Source organism: Schistocerca gregaria, chromosome 6 (genome assembly GCF_023897955.1).
Source record: "Schistocerca gregaria isolate iqSchGreg1 chromosome 6, iqSchGreg1.2, whole genome shotgun sequence".
NCBI classification, from domain to species: Eukaryota; Metazoa; Arthropoda; class Insecta; order Orthoptera; family Acrididae; genus Schistocerca; species Schistocerca gregaria.
The window spans coordinates 388,831,261-388,849,782 of NC_064925.1; the positions used below are offsets into that span (position 1 = coordinate 388,831,261).

General features: G+C 38.8%; 1 protein-coding gene across 1 annotated transcript in view; it reads left to right on the top strand.

Moving 5' to 3' along the window:
- The window catches only part of LOC126278411 (acetylcholine receptor subunit alpha-L1-like), a 194,481-nt gene that overhangs the window by 119,047 nt on the left and 56,912 nt on the right, over positions 1 to 18,522 (top strand). Inside the window, exon 4 of the mRNA XM_049978518.1 lies at positions 5,376 to 5,485. Coding sequence (XP_049834475.1) covers positions 5,376 to 5,485 — 110 coding nt within the window. The remainder of the gene's footprint in view (positions 1 to 5,375; positions 5,486 to 18,522) is intronic.

The window sequence follows — 18,522 nt, forward strand, 5'->3', positions numbered from 1 at the left end:
TGCCATTGAAGAGAGTAGCAGAAGTTTGTGGCAGGACCTGAAGATGACTATGAGGAAAGAGAGTTTGTTGAAGTAGCAAGTGTAGGTACCTGGTCCTGTGCTAATGGCATGGTGCAAGGGCTAAGAGAACCACTGTCAAAGAAGCATCACCTGCATCCACAGCTTTGTGAAGCACTTCACATAGTGCATCATTGTATCACAATTTGAATCTGCACCACTATCTGTGAACGTATCATTGTCACCACTCAGCACTGAAGTCGGGGATACAGAGTAGTCCTGAGAGGTGCCCAACACTGTGATGCTATGCCACTGTGGGAGGCTAAAAGAGATTGAAGTGAACACTTGGGCATCGATTGGTCCACATCTCGAATACTGTAGAGTCCAGAAAGACTGGTGATTGTGATATCTTCAATGGAGATGTGGGCAGAACACTGCTCACAGACAGGAGTGATGGCATTACCAAGAGTGTTATTCCTTGCTGTCGAAAACCTGTGGGGCAAAAGCTCACTGATACATGACAGATAGTCAGCTGATTGTTCAGATAATGGAATAATATTGGCAGCGAACAGATTGGAGGATTCCACAGAGTTTGTGTGTGCATCAGTCATGAATTCATTGACTATCCCAAGTGATACTGTAGGCAAGTTGTTAACTGCAGTAGAAAATTAATCATTACAATTCTCAGGTAAAACTTCCTGTAAGTAACTGGTTCCCTGAAATGTTGCCAAAATGGAAATGTAATGTTCTGGAAATGACATGCCTGCTCATATGTTATTGGAAACCTTTAGATTGATTGTGCCCAAAGGCTAGGAGTAGATACCGGTCTTGTGGCAACATAATTGTTTCATACTTTGAGTTTGTTTACAGGTCTGAAGGACTGGCAGAGAGTCGTGTAACATTGTAGATGATGTCATGGGTTGTTTATTGTGCACAGTAGTACTGAAAACGTTAAGCAAAGCATAGTAGGCAATTAGTTGGTTCTTCAACAGAGTGCATATTAGTTTACTTTGGTCCAAACCTGGATTAAACAGCTGAAGAAGTCGAAATACTTTAGCTCCAGAATAAGCAAGTAGAAAAGCTTGATTTCATGTGGTACCTTAACTGTTGGAGGCACAAAATGCTGTTTTAATCTTGTGATTAGGCTGGCCATAGCTCCAATTCCTCACTGAAATGTGAAAATGGCATGGAGGGGGGAAGGGGGGTCATCCTCACGCAGGAAAGGGCAATGTCTGGGTAGTACATTATCTTCAAGTAAGTTCCTTTTCTTGTTGAAGTTACAACACCCTCATCACCTTCAAATCTTGGGACAAAACCTGTATTCAAGTTCTCCTCGTCTCCCTTATATATTGTGCCCATAGTGCTAGTGAACTGAAATAATTCACAGTTCTCCAAGCTACACTATAAATTTTTGCTTTTCCCATGTTGTCATAATACAGTCTGGGTGATGACTGAAATTTTGGGACCTGTGTTTATGATTGTTTTCAAGTGTGCTCAACTCCAACTGCAGGAGAGTAATGTCAATGATGTAGTACAATGCTGACATCTGGAATTAGAAAAGTTCCTTCAGCCTGTAGGCATGAACCATAAGATATTTATTTCTTTTTAGGGAGATTACAAAACTGGTTCCCTTTATTCACATTACCGTGTACAGATGTCACCGTCGGGTACCTAGTTTATGCGATCTACCTCATTGTATGCTCTAAGCAAACAATAGAACTGTATCATCAAAATAGAATTATTTTGGATTATGTGTTTTATCATAATGCTTCTTGTTCTTTACCTTGAATTATGTATTCTGTCCTCTCTGACATTGGTGTGTCTCTTGCATCCACAGTTCCAGTTCTCCCATATAATCATTAAAATTATAATAAGCCTCACCAGATTCTTCTGTATATCCCTGGAATGTATACACTAAAAAGAATAATTCTATTTAATTCTATGGATAAAAAATCTACTCAACAAGGGAGAGCAGAACACACACATAAAAGACTGTTGTGATTGGCAAGCTTTCGGAGCCAGTGGCTCTCTCTTCAGGCATAAGGGTTGACGGGGAAGGAAGAAAGGCAAAGGAAAAGGACTTGACAGGTCTAGAAAGAGGGGTAGATTTTGGGAAAGTCACCCAGTACTATGGGTCAGGGGAGACTTGCCATACAGGATGAGAAGGAAAGACATTCTCAGAAGGATTCTCATCCCATACGTTAAGTCTTCCCTGACCTGCGGTTCTAGGTGACTTTCCTAAAATCTACCCCTTTTCCTAGACCTCTCAAGTTCTTTTCCTTCACCCTTCTTCCTTCCCTTTCAACGCTTCTGCCTAAGAAGGAGCCACTGGCTCCAAAAGCTTGCCAATCACAACAGACTTTTATGTGTGTGTTCTGGTTCCACTTGGTGAGTAGACCTTTTATCTATCCAATTAAATAATTTTGTCAATAATTGATTGTTTTCATTGTTATAAAAAGAATAATTTGTATGGCATATATCCTGTTGTGCTGTGTGGTGTTGTATTGTACACAAAATCGATGTACAGAAGCTATCTGTCCCAGTCTGTTTGCAGTCTGTTTATGCAATGTTGAAGCATTTCTGTTAACATGTGAATCAACCTTTCTCATGCTCTGTTTATTTGAGGATGTTAGCTGGTAGATTGAATTTTCTCAGTATGCAACAATTTGCACATTGTTTTCATGGTTTCACTTATAAAATTGATCCTGCCTCATTCAGTATTACTGATGGTACTCTGTACGTACCAAATCAATATGACACTTCTTGTGTTTGGGAATCGTAAAGATCTCTAGAGGCATCTTTGCGTGTTTACTAGTGAGTTTGTTCTTCTGGCAGCTTTCACATTTCTGGATATAATCTTCTATATCCTTTTTAATTCTGCTCCATAGTCAGTACTTTTTTTTTATTCATTCATTAATTCTTCCTGTACTTTGGTGTCCTTCAACTGGAGAATCATGATTATGTTGTAGTACCACAGCTTTTTTTGTTCCCATTTATTTCTTCCACTGTCTTGGCTTAGCTGCCTTGTGTTCTGGGTCCTTGGAGGATGGATGTCCCATCTGCTCATGTATGTCAACCATCTTGCTGTCTTCACCTGCCTGTGAGTCCCTCACCTATGCATTGGTCTACTCTTCTGCCACCTCATGACCTAGGCTATTGTTACATTCCAGTCACATGCCATCCACCCTGGCCTCTCTCACTCATGAGACTGCATCAGCAACTTGATTTTGTCTGCTGCTTTTATGTGTTACCTGGTCATATCCCTCCAGCTTTAATCTAAATATCATTAATCTGGATGATGGGTATAATATGCTGCCACCTCATGTGAGGGGTTTATGGTCAGTACATATCAGAAACTTTCTGCCAAATTCATATGGCCTAAAGTATCTGGCTAACATCTTCCTCGCAGTAGTACTGTACCCCCATTTTGCTTTATTCAGTGTCCTCAAGATATACGCAACAAGTAGGTCACTTCTGATCTTTCCCCTACTTAAGATGACCCCAACAAATATCTGGCTAACATCCTTGGTGATTGTGAAGTCCTTTTTCAGTGTCTGAGTACTTCAGTATCAGTGGACTGGTCATCTTCTCTTTCAAGTACTGAAAAGCATTTTCATGCTCAACCACCAGGGTGTAAGGAACTTCTTTCTTCCATAATTCATGTAATGCTTTACAATTTTATTGATGTTACTTATAAAATGCCTATAGTATATGACGATACCTAGATAAGCCTTCAGTTGCTTCCTTGCTTTATGCTGTCGATACTCTTTTATCACTTTGACCTTCTGTGGTGACTGGCCTCAATCCCTTGGCTGATAGGGTATGACTCAAATGGAACACTTCTCTTTGCAAAACTTCAGATTTGTCCACCTATAGCTTTAGAATGTGGAATCTAAGCCTATCAAACAATTCTACAGGGTGTCCATAAAGTCTGGAAACACTTTCAATTATTTATTGCACAAGAACCAAACATTGTACATATATCGTACACTGTCATTTTGAAGAGAAACCCTGAAAGATTTTTTTCATGTATACTGCCACAGCATAGTTTGGTAATTTGCCGATAGTCAGTGCTAGTCAGAAACATGGCGAGTTCAAGTGCGGAGCAAGCTTTCTCTGTGTTGGAGTTCAGCAAAAACAAGAGTGCTACAGTTGTTCAGTGGACTTGCTGAATCTGGGCTACAAAGCATCCAAACGACTGCATTGAATTTGAGCGTGATTCCCCAGAGGTAAATGTTTTTTTTGCCGTGTCATGTCAGAAACTGTACGAGCCATTCTTCTTTGCCGAGAGCACTGTCACTGGATATTCCTACTTGGACATGTTGCAGCAATGGCTGTTGCCTCAAATGCAATTGGACTCTCCATTCATCTTTCAGCAGGATGGGGCTCCACCCCATTTTCAAAATGAAGTTCGTGGATACCTAAATACAGAACACAGCGAGACCATTGTTGTCCGTCTTCACTGGCACTCTTGTCCTCTCTCCTCTATTTCCTGGTACAACCCGTCCTACCATTCATACTCTTTTATCAGCATGACAGTCTCTTGAAATGTGCACTGGTTTACCATATGCAAAATAGTCGATTACTTCCTTTTTGTTTCTTGGTGCCACAATGCCACTTTGAGTGCTTATTTTGTCTTTGGCTGAGACTATTGTGCCCTTTCTTCCATCAGAGTGACATCTATAGCCTCTGCTAATGTTTTTTTGTTTAACGTGCACATGCACTATGGTCTTAATCCTATTGTTGAAAACCCCTTGGATGAACACCTCTCTGCTTAACTGCCAGATGAGTATCAGGCTACTTTCTTACTCTGACTTTAACATGGTACCTCTGAAAGCTTCTCTAAAGAAGTGCTGCATTGCATCCAGCTGCAAGCCTCATGGTCAGAGTGAGAATGCTTTTCATTCTGCGATGTATTATTTGCAGTCATTAAATGTTTACCTCTTTTGTTTAGCAGCTGCATTATTTTAAAAAGCTCAATGTCTATTACTGTTCAGTTTTATCACGTTTATTCCTGGAAAATATTTTTTTACAGGCTGTGTGGTAATTTCAGTTAATTTTATCTTCATGCTGATGTATGAAATTTTGCCTATAAAATTCTCAGATTCTTAACACACTAGCTGTGTAATCCAAAATTTAATGCCAACAACAGAAATTTTTTTGAGCCTAACATATATGTGTTCAAAGAAAGAATAATTAAGCGTAAAGGTTTTATGGACATTAATGTAAGCACATTATTCATACTTTCAATAACTGGATACTAATGACCATAAAAACAGTTGTTGGTGCATTCTTGTCAACTTGTGACTAAACATTAATTTTTCAACAATAATAAAACATTATTCTTAGTTTATTATACAGGAATACAACTGTTGCAGATATGGACAGATGAGAAACTGAAGTGGAATAAAACAGAATGGGGTGGACTTCATGAGCTACATTTAGCTGATCATGAAATTTGGCAGCCAGATATTATCCTTTACAACAGGTAAATAGAAATGATAATGAAATAAGAAAAGAACAGTTCACATAGCTTTCCAATAAAAAGTTCATGGAAGAAGAAATTTTGTAATTTCTGTCGTATCATAGTTTTCATAACTGCATTAAGCAATTACATATTTATTTTGAAACTATCTGATTTCATCTAGTTTGCAAACATATAAGAAATTTTGTGAAATTCCATTTCATTTGTTCATCTTTAATAAGCATTTTCTTGCAGCTGACCATATTATACACTGAAGTGCCAAAGTAACTGGTATAGGCATGCATATTCAAATACAGAGATATGTAAAGAGGTAGATTATGGCACTGCAGTCGGCAATGCCTATATAAGGCAACAACAGTCTGGCGCAGTTGTTAGATTGGGTACTTCTGCTACAATGGCAGGTTAACAAGATTTAAGTGAGTTTGAATGTGGTGTTATAGTTGGCGCTTGAGCGATGGGACACAGCATCTCTGAGGTAGCGTGAAGTGGGAATTTTCCTATATGACCATTTCATGAGTGTGCTGTGAATATCAGTAATCCAGTAAAACATGAAATCTCCACCATTGCTGCAGCTGCGAAAAGATCCTGCAAAAACATGACCAATGGTGACTGAGGAGAATTGTTCCACATGTCAGAAGTGCAACCATTCTGCAAATTACTGCAGATTTCAGTGCTGGACTTTCAACAAGTTTCAGTGTGCTAACCACTCAACAAAACATCATCAATATGGGCTTTTGGAGCCAAAGGCCCACTTGTGTATCCTTGGTGACTGAACGACATAAAGCTTTACACCTTGCCTGGACCCATCAACACTGACATTGGACTGTTGATGATTGGAAACATGTTGCCTGGTCAGACGAGTATTGTTTCAAATTGTATCAAGTGGATAGATGTGTACTGGTGAGGAGACAACCTTATGAATCCAAGGACCCACCATGTCAGCAGAGAACTGTTCAAGCTGGTGGAGGCTCTCTAATGGTGTGTGGCGTGTGCAGTGTGAGTGATATGGGACCCCTGATACATCTAGATATGACTCTGACAGATGACACATATGTAAGCATCCTGTCTGATTACCTGTATCCATTCATGTCCATTGTGCATTCCGACAAACTTGGTAAATTCCAGCAGGACAATGCGACACTCTACATGTCCAGAGTTTCTACAGAGTGGCTCCAGGAACACTCTTCTGAGTTTAAACACTTCTGCTGGCCACCAAATTCCCTAGACATGAACATTATTTAGCATGTCTGGGCTGTGTTGCAATATGCTGTTCAGAAGAGATCTCCACCCCCTCATACTCTTATGGAAGTATGGACAGCTCTGCAGGATTCATGGTGTCAGTTCCCTCCAGCACTACTTCAAACATTAGTCAAGTCCATGTCACATCTTGTGGTGGCACTTCTGCATGCCCGCTGGGTCCTACGCAATATTAGGCAGGAGTACCAGTTTCTTTGGTTCTTCATTGTATATGCATTTGTGTACAAGGCACTGTTCCCTCTAAGGGCACAAGGAAACACACGGACATAACAAAAATACAAATTTATTAGCTCACAGACTGACAACAATAAGAGTACAATGTTGGCAGAGCGATAGAGTGACAATAACAAGAATACGGAGCAGATAGTTATACATCTCTGAACTATTAACAACTGAGGGGCTGGAGACTCCCGTACAGACTTATAAAGATGTTGTCTCCATATTGTGTCACTGGCTTTGTGCTGCATTTGCAAGGCAGTCCAGATGACTGTGGTTGCTGATGGTGTGGCCCCTGGTGACTACCTCTGGTACATGTGCTATTTGGATGTTGGTGTGCACTATGCTTGCTGTAGTGGCCTGATTTGTGTCTGTGGTAGGTGTAGTAGCCCACGGGTTACTACACTCCTCTTTCCTTGCGGGGGAAGGTCCACATGTCACTGTTCACAATACTGTTACTACAGAGACATCCATTGTGTCTTTGGAGGTGTCAGGGGTGGCAGCCAAATGTGAGAGACGTTCCCGATCCTCCCGGGCCATCATGTATTGGATGAAAGTGATTGGAAAAGGGCATGCCTGTGGACTCCTGGGTGATTGGTGGACAGGACCGATGGCAGGGGGAAGAAACCATCTGCACTTCAGAGTCCATGATGAGGGGCATCACCCAAGGGTGATGACTGCTGACTGGAGAGAAGGTGCCCTGGTGAAAGGGAACTGTCTTCCATTCCTGCCAATGGCAGCGACTGCTCCGTGCAGTGGGAGGAGCACTAGTCACAGTAAGCAAACACACTGGTGGTGCTGATGGAGCATCAATCACCAGGGAAGGTGGGCATAGTGAGGCTTACCCAATCCCAAGAGCAGCAAGGCCAATGAAGAACAAAGCATTGGGCCCATGACCCAAGGAGGGGGCCCTGCATCCATCGTGGGATACAACTGGTTCTAGTGGCATGCCTTGAGTTAATCTGCAGTGCAAAGCAAGAAGACATGGTGAGCACGTTGGCTGTGGATGCAAGCTGGAATTGAGTGAGGACATTGTCCAAAATCCATGGCCCAGACAGCCATGCTGGGCAGGTATGTTGACAAAATTGGTACTGCTGGGGACGTTTATGTTTATGTTTATGTTTATTTACTTAGCATCATTGTATCTCATTATTATAAAATGATAAAGGATTTGTCATACATTGCCTTACATGTAAAATAGGACATGAAAAGATTTACAATTATATGTCCATAAATAAAATATTATTACATATAACATGAAACCATATGCATAACAACATTCATGATATGCTAAATTAGAATAATAGATGAATACAATTTACTTTTCAGTGAGCATTGTTGGTCATTACGATGAAGCAAATAAGCTACTGTATATTGAATGGTGGTGATTTAAGTATTGCTTGACTCTATAATAACTCTTGCTAATTAACATTTTTTGAGTTATTTTTCGAATATGTGGAATTTTTGTATACTTTTAATTTCCTTTGGTAGTGCACTAAATAAGATTTTTGGTTGATAAAGAATACTATTTTGATACATAGCTTTTGTGTGACTTTCTCTATGAAAGTCATCTCTATTTCTCGTTTTGTAGTTATGAACTTGACTGTTTAACAAAGAATGTCCTGGTGCGCATTCATGAAACATATGCTTTCATAAATATAGATACATGATAGAATCATGAGTTGTAGTCCCTTGATAACTTTTTTACATGATTCTCTGTGCGTCGTACCTCTCATTATCCTTATTGCCTTCTTTTGAAGCACAAACGAGTGTTTGGCCAAACTGGTATTCCTCCAAAATATGTTACCATATCTTAGTCTGCTATGTATGAGTGCAAAGTATGAACATAACACTGCATCAACACTACAGGAATTTTTTAGTGTTCTAAGAACATAACAATACTGACTTAATTTTTTGTTTAACATTTCTGAGTGATTCTCCCAGCAAGATGTTGAGCAGTGTCTGTCCATGGCTGATGGCCATGCAGGAGCTTGGTGGGACGCGTAGCCCCTATGAATGCCATTATTTATGATCTAAAAAAAATGAGAGCATCGTGAGTTGAAAACATCTTCACCATATTTGTGCATTGATGTCTTAAATATTTGGACAAAGCGTTCTGCCTCACCATTCGACTGTGGATGGAAGGAAGGCACAATGATGTCGTGAATGCCATTGTATATAGAAAAGTTCTTGAAAGACTGCACCACTAACTGATGACCACTGTCTGAAATCAGGGTGCAAGGCAAACCTTGCACAGAGAAAATCTTTGACATGGCCTTGAAAGCTGCATATGCTGTTGGAAACGGACAATGAATGACAGAAGGAAAATGAGGAAAAATTCCACTGGTTGGTGACCTGAACACTTGTGGCAACCCATGACAGAGTGTTCCACTTCCAAATCAATGCCCAGCCAAAACACATGACAGCATGCCAGGAGTTTTGTGTGAGAGGTCCCCCAGTGACTGATTTGATAAGCGGAGGACTTGCCACCACAGAGCCGTTGGAACCATGATGCTGGGAGTGAACCCTTCCAGTAACAAAAGAATAATGCCATCCAAGAGGGAGGAGAGGCAATGGTGCAGTACATAATGATTCTGAAGCAAGTTCGATACCCCACCCAGCAGACATTCAGGCCACCCATGTTGTATCATGCATATGACTTGATGGAGAGCCAGATCCTGTGCCACAGCAGAAGCAACATGGGAACTGGTTATGGGAAAGCCATCCATGCTGTCTCCGTCTGGTGTCATTGACTTCATGCTGTTTGCACGTGGCAGTCCAGGTGACTGTGGTTGGTGACAGTGCTGCCCTTGGCAACTGCCTTGAGTATCTGTGGGTGCCCCATTTGAATGTCAGTGCGTATTATGCTTGTCAAGAGCATTATGCTCGTCATAGTGGCCTGAATTGCATCAGCAGTAGGTGCAGTAGCCAGCGGGTTACCACAGGCACCTGTGTATGATAAGGCAGCCATGTTTACAACATGTATTGATGTTAAATAGTTATTCGCAACATTTGGAATAAATGTTAAGTATAAATGCATGATGCAGATGGTTAAGTACATTGCTAGAAAATACACAATATGCATATTAAAAAACAAACAGTATGATGCAGAACAAGACTATATATTATTTTTCATTGTGTCTGTATGTGACTCTTGTGATGCACAGCAATCTATCTATTAGTTACTATTTTACCTTATTGCAGAGGATGCCACTTTTGTCACATGATTTAAACAATTGTTGTAAGACAATGCACTACCTTCTTATATTTAGCATCCTCATTTTTACTTTCTCCTATCTGTTTATTTTTTCATATCCTATTACAAACTTTCACTTGTACAATTTTTTATCTTCTTAAATGATGGTCATAAAATTATGTAGATAATAATGTCTCTAAGCTACTTTGCTGTTTTTGCTTTTCTTTACTATAAATTTATCTCTTTATATTAAACTTACAATACCTTCTATACTGGATTTGCTTTGGATTTTCCATAGAAGGACTCACCTGTTTGCACCACTACATTTTCATATACTTGGATCATCACCACATTGTGACTACTTAAAAACAAGATGATAAAAGATAGAACAACACTTCTAAATAAAACATAATGAAATGACAGCATAATTCCTATGGTAAGATCAACCATAATTAATTTTATCTTGCTGAGTCAATGTGTAAAATTAATCGTCAAGCTCCAGTAAACAGTGGCATTTACAGTACTACTACATGTATTCTGTAACAATGAAAATAATCAGTTTTAAACAACATAATGTAATTGGAAAGGTTAAAAGAATTTACTCACCAAGTGGTAGGTGGAGAACACACATATAAAAAGAGGTTTTACTAATGCAACCTTTTGGAGTCAGTGGCTGCTTCTTCTGGCAGAAGGGTTGAAGGAGAAGGAATAGGAGTGAAGAAAAAAGGACTGGAGACGTTTAGGAAAGGAGTAGAGTTAGGAAAAGTCACACAGAATCCTGAGTCATGGGAAGGAAAGACTTTTCTGAACTCTACCCCTTTTCCTAAACCTGTCCAGTGCTTTTCTTTCATCCCTCTTTCTTCCCCTACAACTCTTCAGCCAGGTGAAGGAGACGCTGACACTGAAAGCTTGCGTTAGTAAAATCTTTTTTATGTGTGTGTTCTCCTATCACTATTTGGTGAGTAGACTTTTTTATATGTATTCTGTGTATCACCATGAGACAGAATAGCTATCCAGCACTCACCCTCTGGAGATGAAATTATTAGTACTGCCAACACGCACTCACAGAAGTACACCAAATTATCCTGACTCGGTCATACATAATTGCGTAGTACATATATGATTAGGAGCCATAAAAGGGGTAATAGGGATAAGAAAATTTTGGATCAATTTTAAAGTGAAAAATAACACAAAATCTGTAATTTTTGGCAACATAAAGTGAAATCAGTGGTTCTCCCATAACGTCATGAAATTTAGCATTTTTCCACATTCCTGTATAAAAATGTTGAAAATATGAGGGCAACAATTTTACTGATGTTGATAACTGATAGTTACTGAATGCTGAAATTGGGTTTTGAATTTTTCCTCAACTCTGAGAGTTTGTTGTTGTTGTGTTAGTGCTGGTGGCACTGGTATTCAGTATGAAGGCCAGTTTAATGAAGGTCTTTGAGAGCAACTGTATCCTGCACCAACCTCATCATCTCTGAATAACTACTGAAACCTACATTCATTGGCATTTGAATCTGCTTGCTTTGTTCATCCATTCATATCTCTCTACAATTTTCACTCTCTCCCCCTCACTTTGCTATCCCTCCACCCTTCCCCTCCTCCCCTTCACACATACACACCTCCCTCCATTACCAAACTGATGATTATTTCACTCCTCAGAGCGTGACCTATCAATCAGTCAATCCCACCTTTTAGTCAAGTTGTGTCATGTATTTATTTTTTCTATAATCGATTCTGCACCTTCTAATTGGTTAGTCGATCTAGCCACCTAATCTCCAGCTATCTTCTGTAGCACAACATTTCAAAAGCCTCTATTCACTTCTTGCATGAACTGCATATCATCCGCATGTTACTTGTGTACAAGGCCACATTCCAGACAAATTCCTTCAGAAAAGATCTCATGACACTTAAATTTACATTAGATGTCAACAATTTCCACTTTCTAAAATTGTATTTCGTGCTATAGACAGTCTACATGACTTTGATCATTGTCAGTTTTGTTCTGCCAGGATAGCAAACTTTTAGTGTCTAGCAATAACAGAAATTCCTGGCAGGAGCAGTATATAAAATAAGCGAAAGGCAACCACCTATAGCAGATTGATGTGTGGAACACAAAAACACTCAACAAAAAACAATATTCACCCCTGGGAATATGTTTTCCGCTATTGGTTTCTGTGCTCCATGCATCGATCTGCTGTAGTTGAATAGTTGTCTTTCTCTTGTTTTATGTAAACTTTTATTGTCTCATTTTCTAATCTAATTCCTTCTGTTTCACATGATTTAATTCAACTACATTGTGTTTTCCTTGTTCTACTTTTGTTGACATTCATCTGATAACCTCTTTAGCAGATGCCATTCATTCCCTTCAGTCGCTCTTTCAAGACCTTTGTTGTCTCTGACAGTATTACAATTTCTCTGGTAAACATAATTTTTATTTTTTTATTTTATCTCCTTGAACTTTAATTCCCTCGCCAAATTTGCCCATAGTTTCTTTTACTGCTGAGCCAATGTACAGATGTAATATCAGTGGGGATGGCTACAACCCCATCTCATCCTTTTCAACCACTGTCCCCTTTCATGTCTTTGACTCTTATAATTGCAGTTCAGTTTCTGCACTAGTTTTAATAAACTTTCATACCCTGTGTTTTATCCCTGCCACTTTCAGAATTTACAGGTGTGTGTTCCAGTCAACTATGCGGAAACCTTTCTCTAAACCTACAGTAGCTATAGTCATCAGTTTGACTATCTTCAGTCTATCTTCTAAGATAAATTGTAGGGTTGGTGTTGCCTAGGGTGTTCCTTCCTTTCCCTGGAACTCAAACCGAGAGGTCACCTTCTATCGTTTCTTCAGTTCTTCTGTAAGTAATTCGTGTCACTATATAACAAGCATGACTTATTAATTTGGTAGTTCGGTAATGTTGATGCCTGTCAGCTCCTGTCTTCTATGGAAATGGGTTTATTACATTCTTCCTGAAATGTGAAGGTATTTTGCCTGTCTCGTGTATCTTACACACCAGGCAGAACTGTTTTGTCATCGCTGGCTCTCCCATGGACCTCAGTAATTCTGAAAGAACGTCATCTACTGCAGAGGCATTGTTTCAGTTTCTATATATTCCTTCCACTTTTCAGCTTGCCCTTCTTTGCATAGTACTTTTTTGCTATCTGAGCTCCTGGTATTCATACAACTTGTTCTCTTTGCTTTACAGATTTCTTTAATTTTCCTGTAGGTGGCATCTGTCTTTCCCCTAGGTATGCACGTTTCTACATTATTGAATTTCTCATTTTGCACTTCCTGTCAATCTCATGTTTTGATGTCTGTATTCCTTTTTGCCGCTTGCTGCATTTTTATATCTTCTCCTTTTGTCAGTTAGATTCAATATTTCATGTGTTATCCAAGTATTTCTTCTGAGCTTTGTCTTTTTGCCTATTTGACCCTCTGCTGTCTTCACTATTTCATATATCAGAGCTACCCATTCATCTTCTATTGTATTCATTTCCCTAGTTCCAGTCAAACATTGTCTAAAGCTCCTTCTGAAACCCTCAACTACTTCTCATTCTTTTAATTTGTCCAGTTATCATCTCCTCAATGTCCTACCTTTTTGCAATCTCTTGATTTTTAATCTGAATTTCAGTACCAATAAATTACAATCAGAGTCCACATCTGGCCCTAGAATTTTTTTGAAATTTAGAATCTGTTTTTTGAAATCTCTGTCTGCATATTATGTCATCAATATGAAACCTTCAAAATATCAGATATTACGTCTTTATTAGGTCAGCAGCCATAATCATGCACAGACTCCCAAAACTTTTATGTCTTGGTCAGTGTTTGTGTAATATGAAACCATCCATTGTCTGCAGATGTCTTCCATGTATCCAACATGCAGACAATGATTCTTACAGCCAAGTGTTCACAGTGATTAAATTATGCTCAGTGCAAAATTCTACTCGGTGACTTCCTCATTCATTCCTTTCCCCCAGACCATGTTGTTCTACTATTTTTCCTTCTGTCCCCCCCACTTCCCACCCCCCATGAATTTCCAGTCCCCCCCCCCCCGAATCACAATATTTTCATCTCCCAGAGTGATCTGGATAACTTGTTTTACCTCGTCATATATTCTTTCAATATTTTCATCATTTGTGGAGCTAATTGGCATATAAACATGTGCTATTGTGGTGGATGTTGGTTTTATGTCTGTCTTGGCTACAATAATGCATTAACTATGCAGTTCATTGTAGCTTACTAGTGTTCCTGTTTACTTATTCACATTAGACCTTCGCTTGTATTATCCTTGTTGGATTTTGTATTCATAAACCTGTGCTCATATGACCAGAAGTCTTGTTCATCCTACAAATGCACTTCATTAAATCCTATTATATCTAACTTCAGTGTGTCCATTTCCCTTTTTAAATTCTCTAGCCTACCTACCCAATTAAGAGTTCTAATATTCCATGTTCCATTCTGTAGAATACCAGTTTTGGTTTTCCTGATGTCAACATCCTCTTGAGTAGTTCTCACATAGAGATCTGAATGGGGTACTATTATACCTCTGGATTATTTTACACAGGAGGCTGCTATTATCAGTAGCCATGCAATAGAGTGACACGTCCTTACGAGAAATAATTGCTGCTTGTTTTCAGTTATTGACAGTACCATCTTAGCAAGATCGTCACAGTGTTGAATGACAAACTCATTTACTAAAAAATAATAGTGCTCCCATACATTGTTGAAACCGTTTCAAAAGAAAGCACTGTGAAAACTTTAAAGTTCTCTTCTGTGATGTTATTACACCAATCTGACACTACTTCACTATACTATAAAAACAGCAGTCCAGAGTCTAAATTTGAACATAGAATACAAACTCCCTTTAGTGCAACACCAGACATTTGACAAAGGCCACATGTCTTGTTAACGCTGCTCTATCTTGTGCAAATCTCTTCGCTTATCATAACTACTGAAAGCTACATCTTGAACATGACTCAGAATGTGTCCTATCAATTGATTCATTTTGTGACATAAACTTCATTTCTATTCAATTCATTTTAGTTATCTAATTTAATAACACTCTAATGTACCACCACACTCCGGAAGTTTCTATCCACTTTTTGCCTGTACTACATATAGTTCACATTTCAGTTTTTTATAAGGATATACATTGGACAGATCCTTTCAGAAGAAACTGTGTAACACTAAATTTGTATTAATTCTTACGAGATTTTTTTATAACAAAGCTGTGTATAGTTGTCACCAGTTTACATTTTGTATCTTCCACATGTTCAGTAATTTTTCTCCACCAATAGGAAAACTTGTCTTTTACTTTCTACATCTACAACTGCATCTATACTTTTCAGACCACTTTAGAGGGCATGATATTGGGTACTTTTCATAGCACCACATATTACAGTTTCTTCCCATTCCAATCAGATATGGAGAGCAGAGAGAATGGTTGAAACATGAAATTGAAAGCAGTGAGATTTATGGGGAAAATTTAAGTGTATATCAAAAGGATTGGCTAATGGCAAATGGAGGTGGTATATTTGTCACAACAGACAAGTTCCCCAATCATATTGTAATCATTGGTGGAGACTTAAATCATCAATAGGCAAAATAATAGTTTTGTTACTGGTAGGTGTGACAAAAAATCCTGTGAAACATTACTAAATGTCGTCTATTAGAACTACCTAGAATAAGTAGTTCAGAAACCCACTCATGATTGAAATGTATTGGGTTTAATGGCACAAAATAGACCTCACCTCTTTGAGAATGTCCAAACTGAAACTGGTATCAGTGCCTGTGATGTGGTGGGGCAACAGTGATTACAGAAGTATAAAGGGCAACTGGGACATGTAAAAAGATACATATTCTCAGTATAGTAGATAAAACAGTAGTAGTGTCATATCTGAATGAGAAACTTGAAACATTCAACACAGGAAGGAAAATGTAGACAAACTATGGCTCACATTTAAAACAACAGTTGACCATGCTTTGGATATATATGTGCCCAATATAACAGTTCATAATGGGAAGGGCCACTCCATAATATACAGTCACTGTAAAGAAACTTCTAAAGAGATAGAGACTAATGCATAATAGGTATAAAACAAAGCATAGGACTACAGATAGAGATTTGATGAGTTAAATGCATTTAGCTGTGAGCAAACGCAAGAAGCCTTCAGTGACTACTGTTGCAGAATATTGTCAAATGATCTTTCACAAAACCCAAAGAAAATCTGGTTATATGTAAAGGCTGTTAGTGGCACCAGTACCAAGCGAATGAGACAGAAAGTGAAATTGAGGGTAGCAAAGCAAAAGCTGAAATGCTTAACTCCATTTACAGATGTTCCTTTACAAAGGAAACCCCAGGAAAAATGCCCCAATTTAATCCTCATGCCACTGAAAAGGTGACTGAAATAAATGTTAATGTCAGTAGTGTTGAGGAACAGCTGAAATCAAATAAAAACTAGGCCCCATGGCTCAATCAAATCCCTATCAGTTTCTATACTGAATTTGCAGCTGAGTTAGCTCCTCTGTTAACTGAAATCTAGCATAGATCTCTTGAACAACAAAACTGTTCCCAGTAGTTGAAAAAAAGTGCAGGTCACACCCATATTGAAGAAGGGTAGCAGAAGTGATCCAAGAAACTACAATCTAGTATCCTTGACTTCGATTTGCTATAGAATCTTACAACATATTCTGAGCTAAAATGTAATGAGGTATCTCAAATAGAATTACCTCCTCTATGCCAACCAGCATGGATTCTGAAAACATCAGTCATGTGAAATCTAATTCACGCTTATCTCACATGACACAATGAAAGCTTTGGATCAAGGCAATCCGGTAGATCACTAATTCTTGATTTCTGAAAAGCATTTAATTCACTACCACACCTACATTTATTGTCATAAGATGTATCAAGTGAAATTTGTGACTGGGCCGAGAATTTTTTGGTAGGGAGGATACAGCAGGTTATCTTGGATGGAGAGTCAGCGTCACATGTAGAATAACTTTGGGTGTGCCACGGGGAAATTTGTTGGTACCCTTGCTGTACATGTTGTATATTAAATGACCTTTTCACAGATGATAACAGCTATTTACAATGAAATACAGTCTGAAAGAAGCTGCAAAATATTCAGTCAGATATTGATAAGATATTAAAATGGTGCACAGATTGTTAACTTTCTTTAAATGTTCAAAAATGTAAAGTTTTGCACATCACAGAATGATAAGACATAGTGTCCTATGACAATAATATCAAGGCATTGCAATTGGAATCAGTAAACTCATACTAGTACATGGATGCAACACTTTCTACGGGCACAAAGTGGAATGGTCGCATACCTAAACTCATTAAAATTGAGCAAAGCTTCAGGGCCTGTTGGAATCCCTATCAGATTCTATACTGACTTTGCATCTGAGTTAGCCCCTCTTCTAACTATAATCCATCAAAGATCCCTTGAACAAAAAAGCATGCCCAGTAGTCGGAAGAAAACACAGATCGCACCCTCTTTACAAGAAGGGTACTAGAAGTGATCCACAAAACTACCTCCCACTATCCTCGACATCAATTTATTGTAAAATCTTAGCACATATTCTGAGCTCAAACATAATGAGGCACCTCAAGCAGAATGACCCACTCTGTATCAACCAACATGGATTCTGGAAACATGCATAAGCTGCTATGTAGACAGCAGGACCAATAAAATACAATCTACAATCTACAATCAATCATACAAAACCCAGCTTACATTTTTCTCACATGACATAATGAAAGCTTTGGATCAAGGCAGTTGAGTAGAACAGTATTTATTGATTTCTGAAAAGCATTCAACTCACTACCACACCTTTGTTTATATCGTCAAAAGTATGGTTGTAAGGTATATCAAGTGAAATTTGTGACTGGACTGAGAATTTTTTGGTAGGGACGATACAGCAGATTATCTTGAATGGAGAGTCATTGTCAGATGTAGAAGTAACGTTAGGTGTGCCACAGGAAATTTGTTTGGACCCTTGTGGTGCATGCTGTATTTAATGACCTTGTAGATAATACTAATATTAACCTAAGATCTTTTGCAGATGATGGAGTTGTCTATAGTGAAGTACTGTGAAAAGAAGTAGAATAAATGTTCAGACAGATCCTGATAAGATTTCAAAGTGGAGCAATAGTTGGCAGCTTGCTACAAATGCTCAGAAATTTAAACTTGTGCACTTCACAAAATGAAAAAATATAGTATCTTATGACTGTAATATCAAAGAGTCATAGCTGGAATCAGCCAACTTGTACAAATGCCTGAGTGTAACACGTTTTAGGGATATGAAATGGAATGATCTCATAGGCTCGGTCATGGATAAAGCAGGTGGCATACT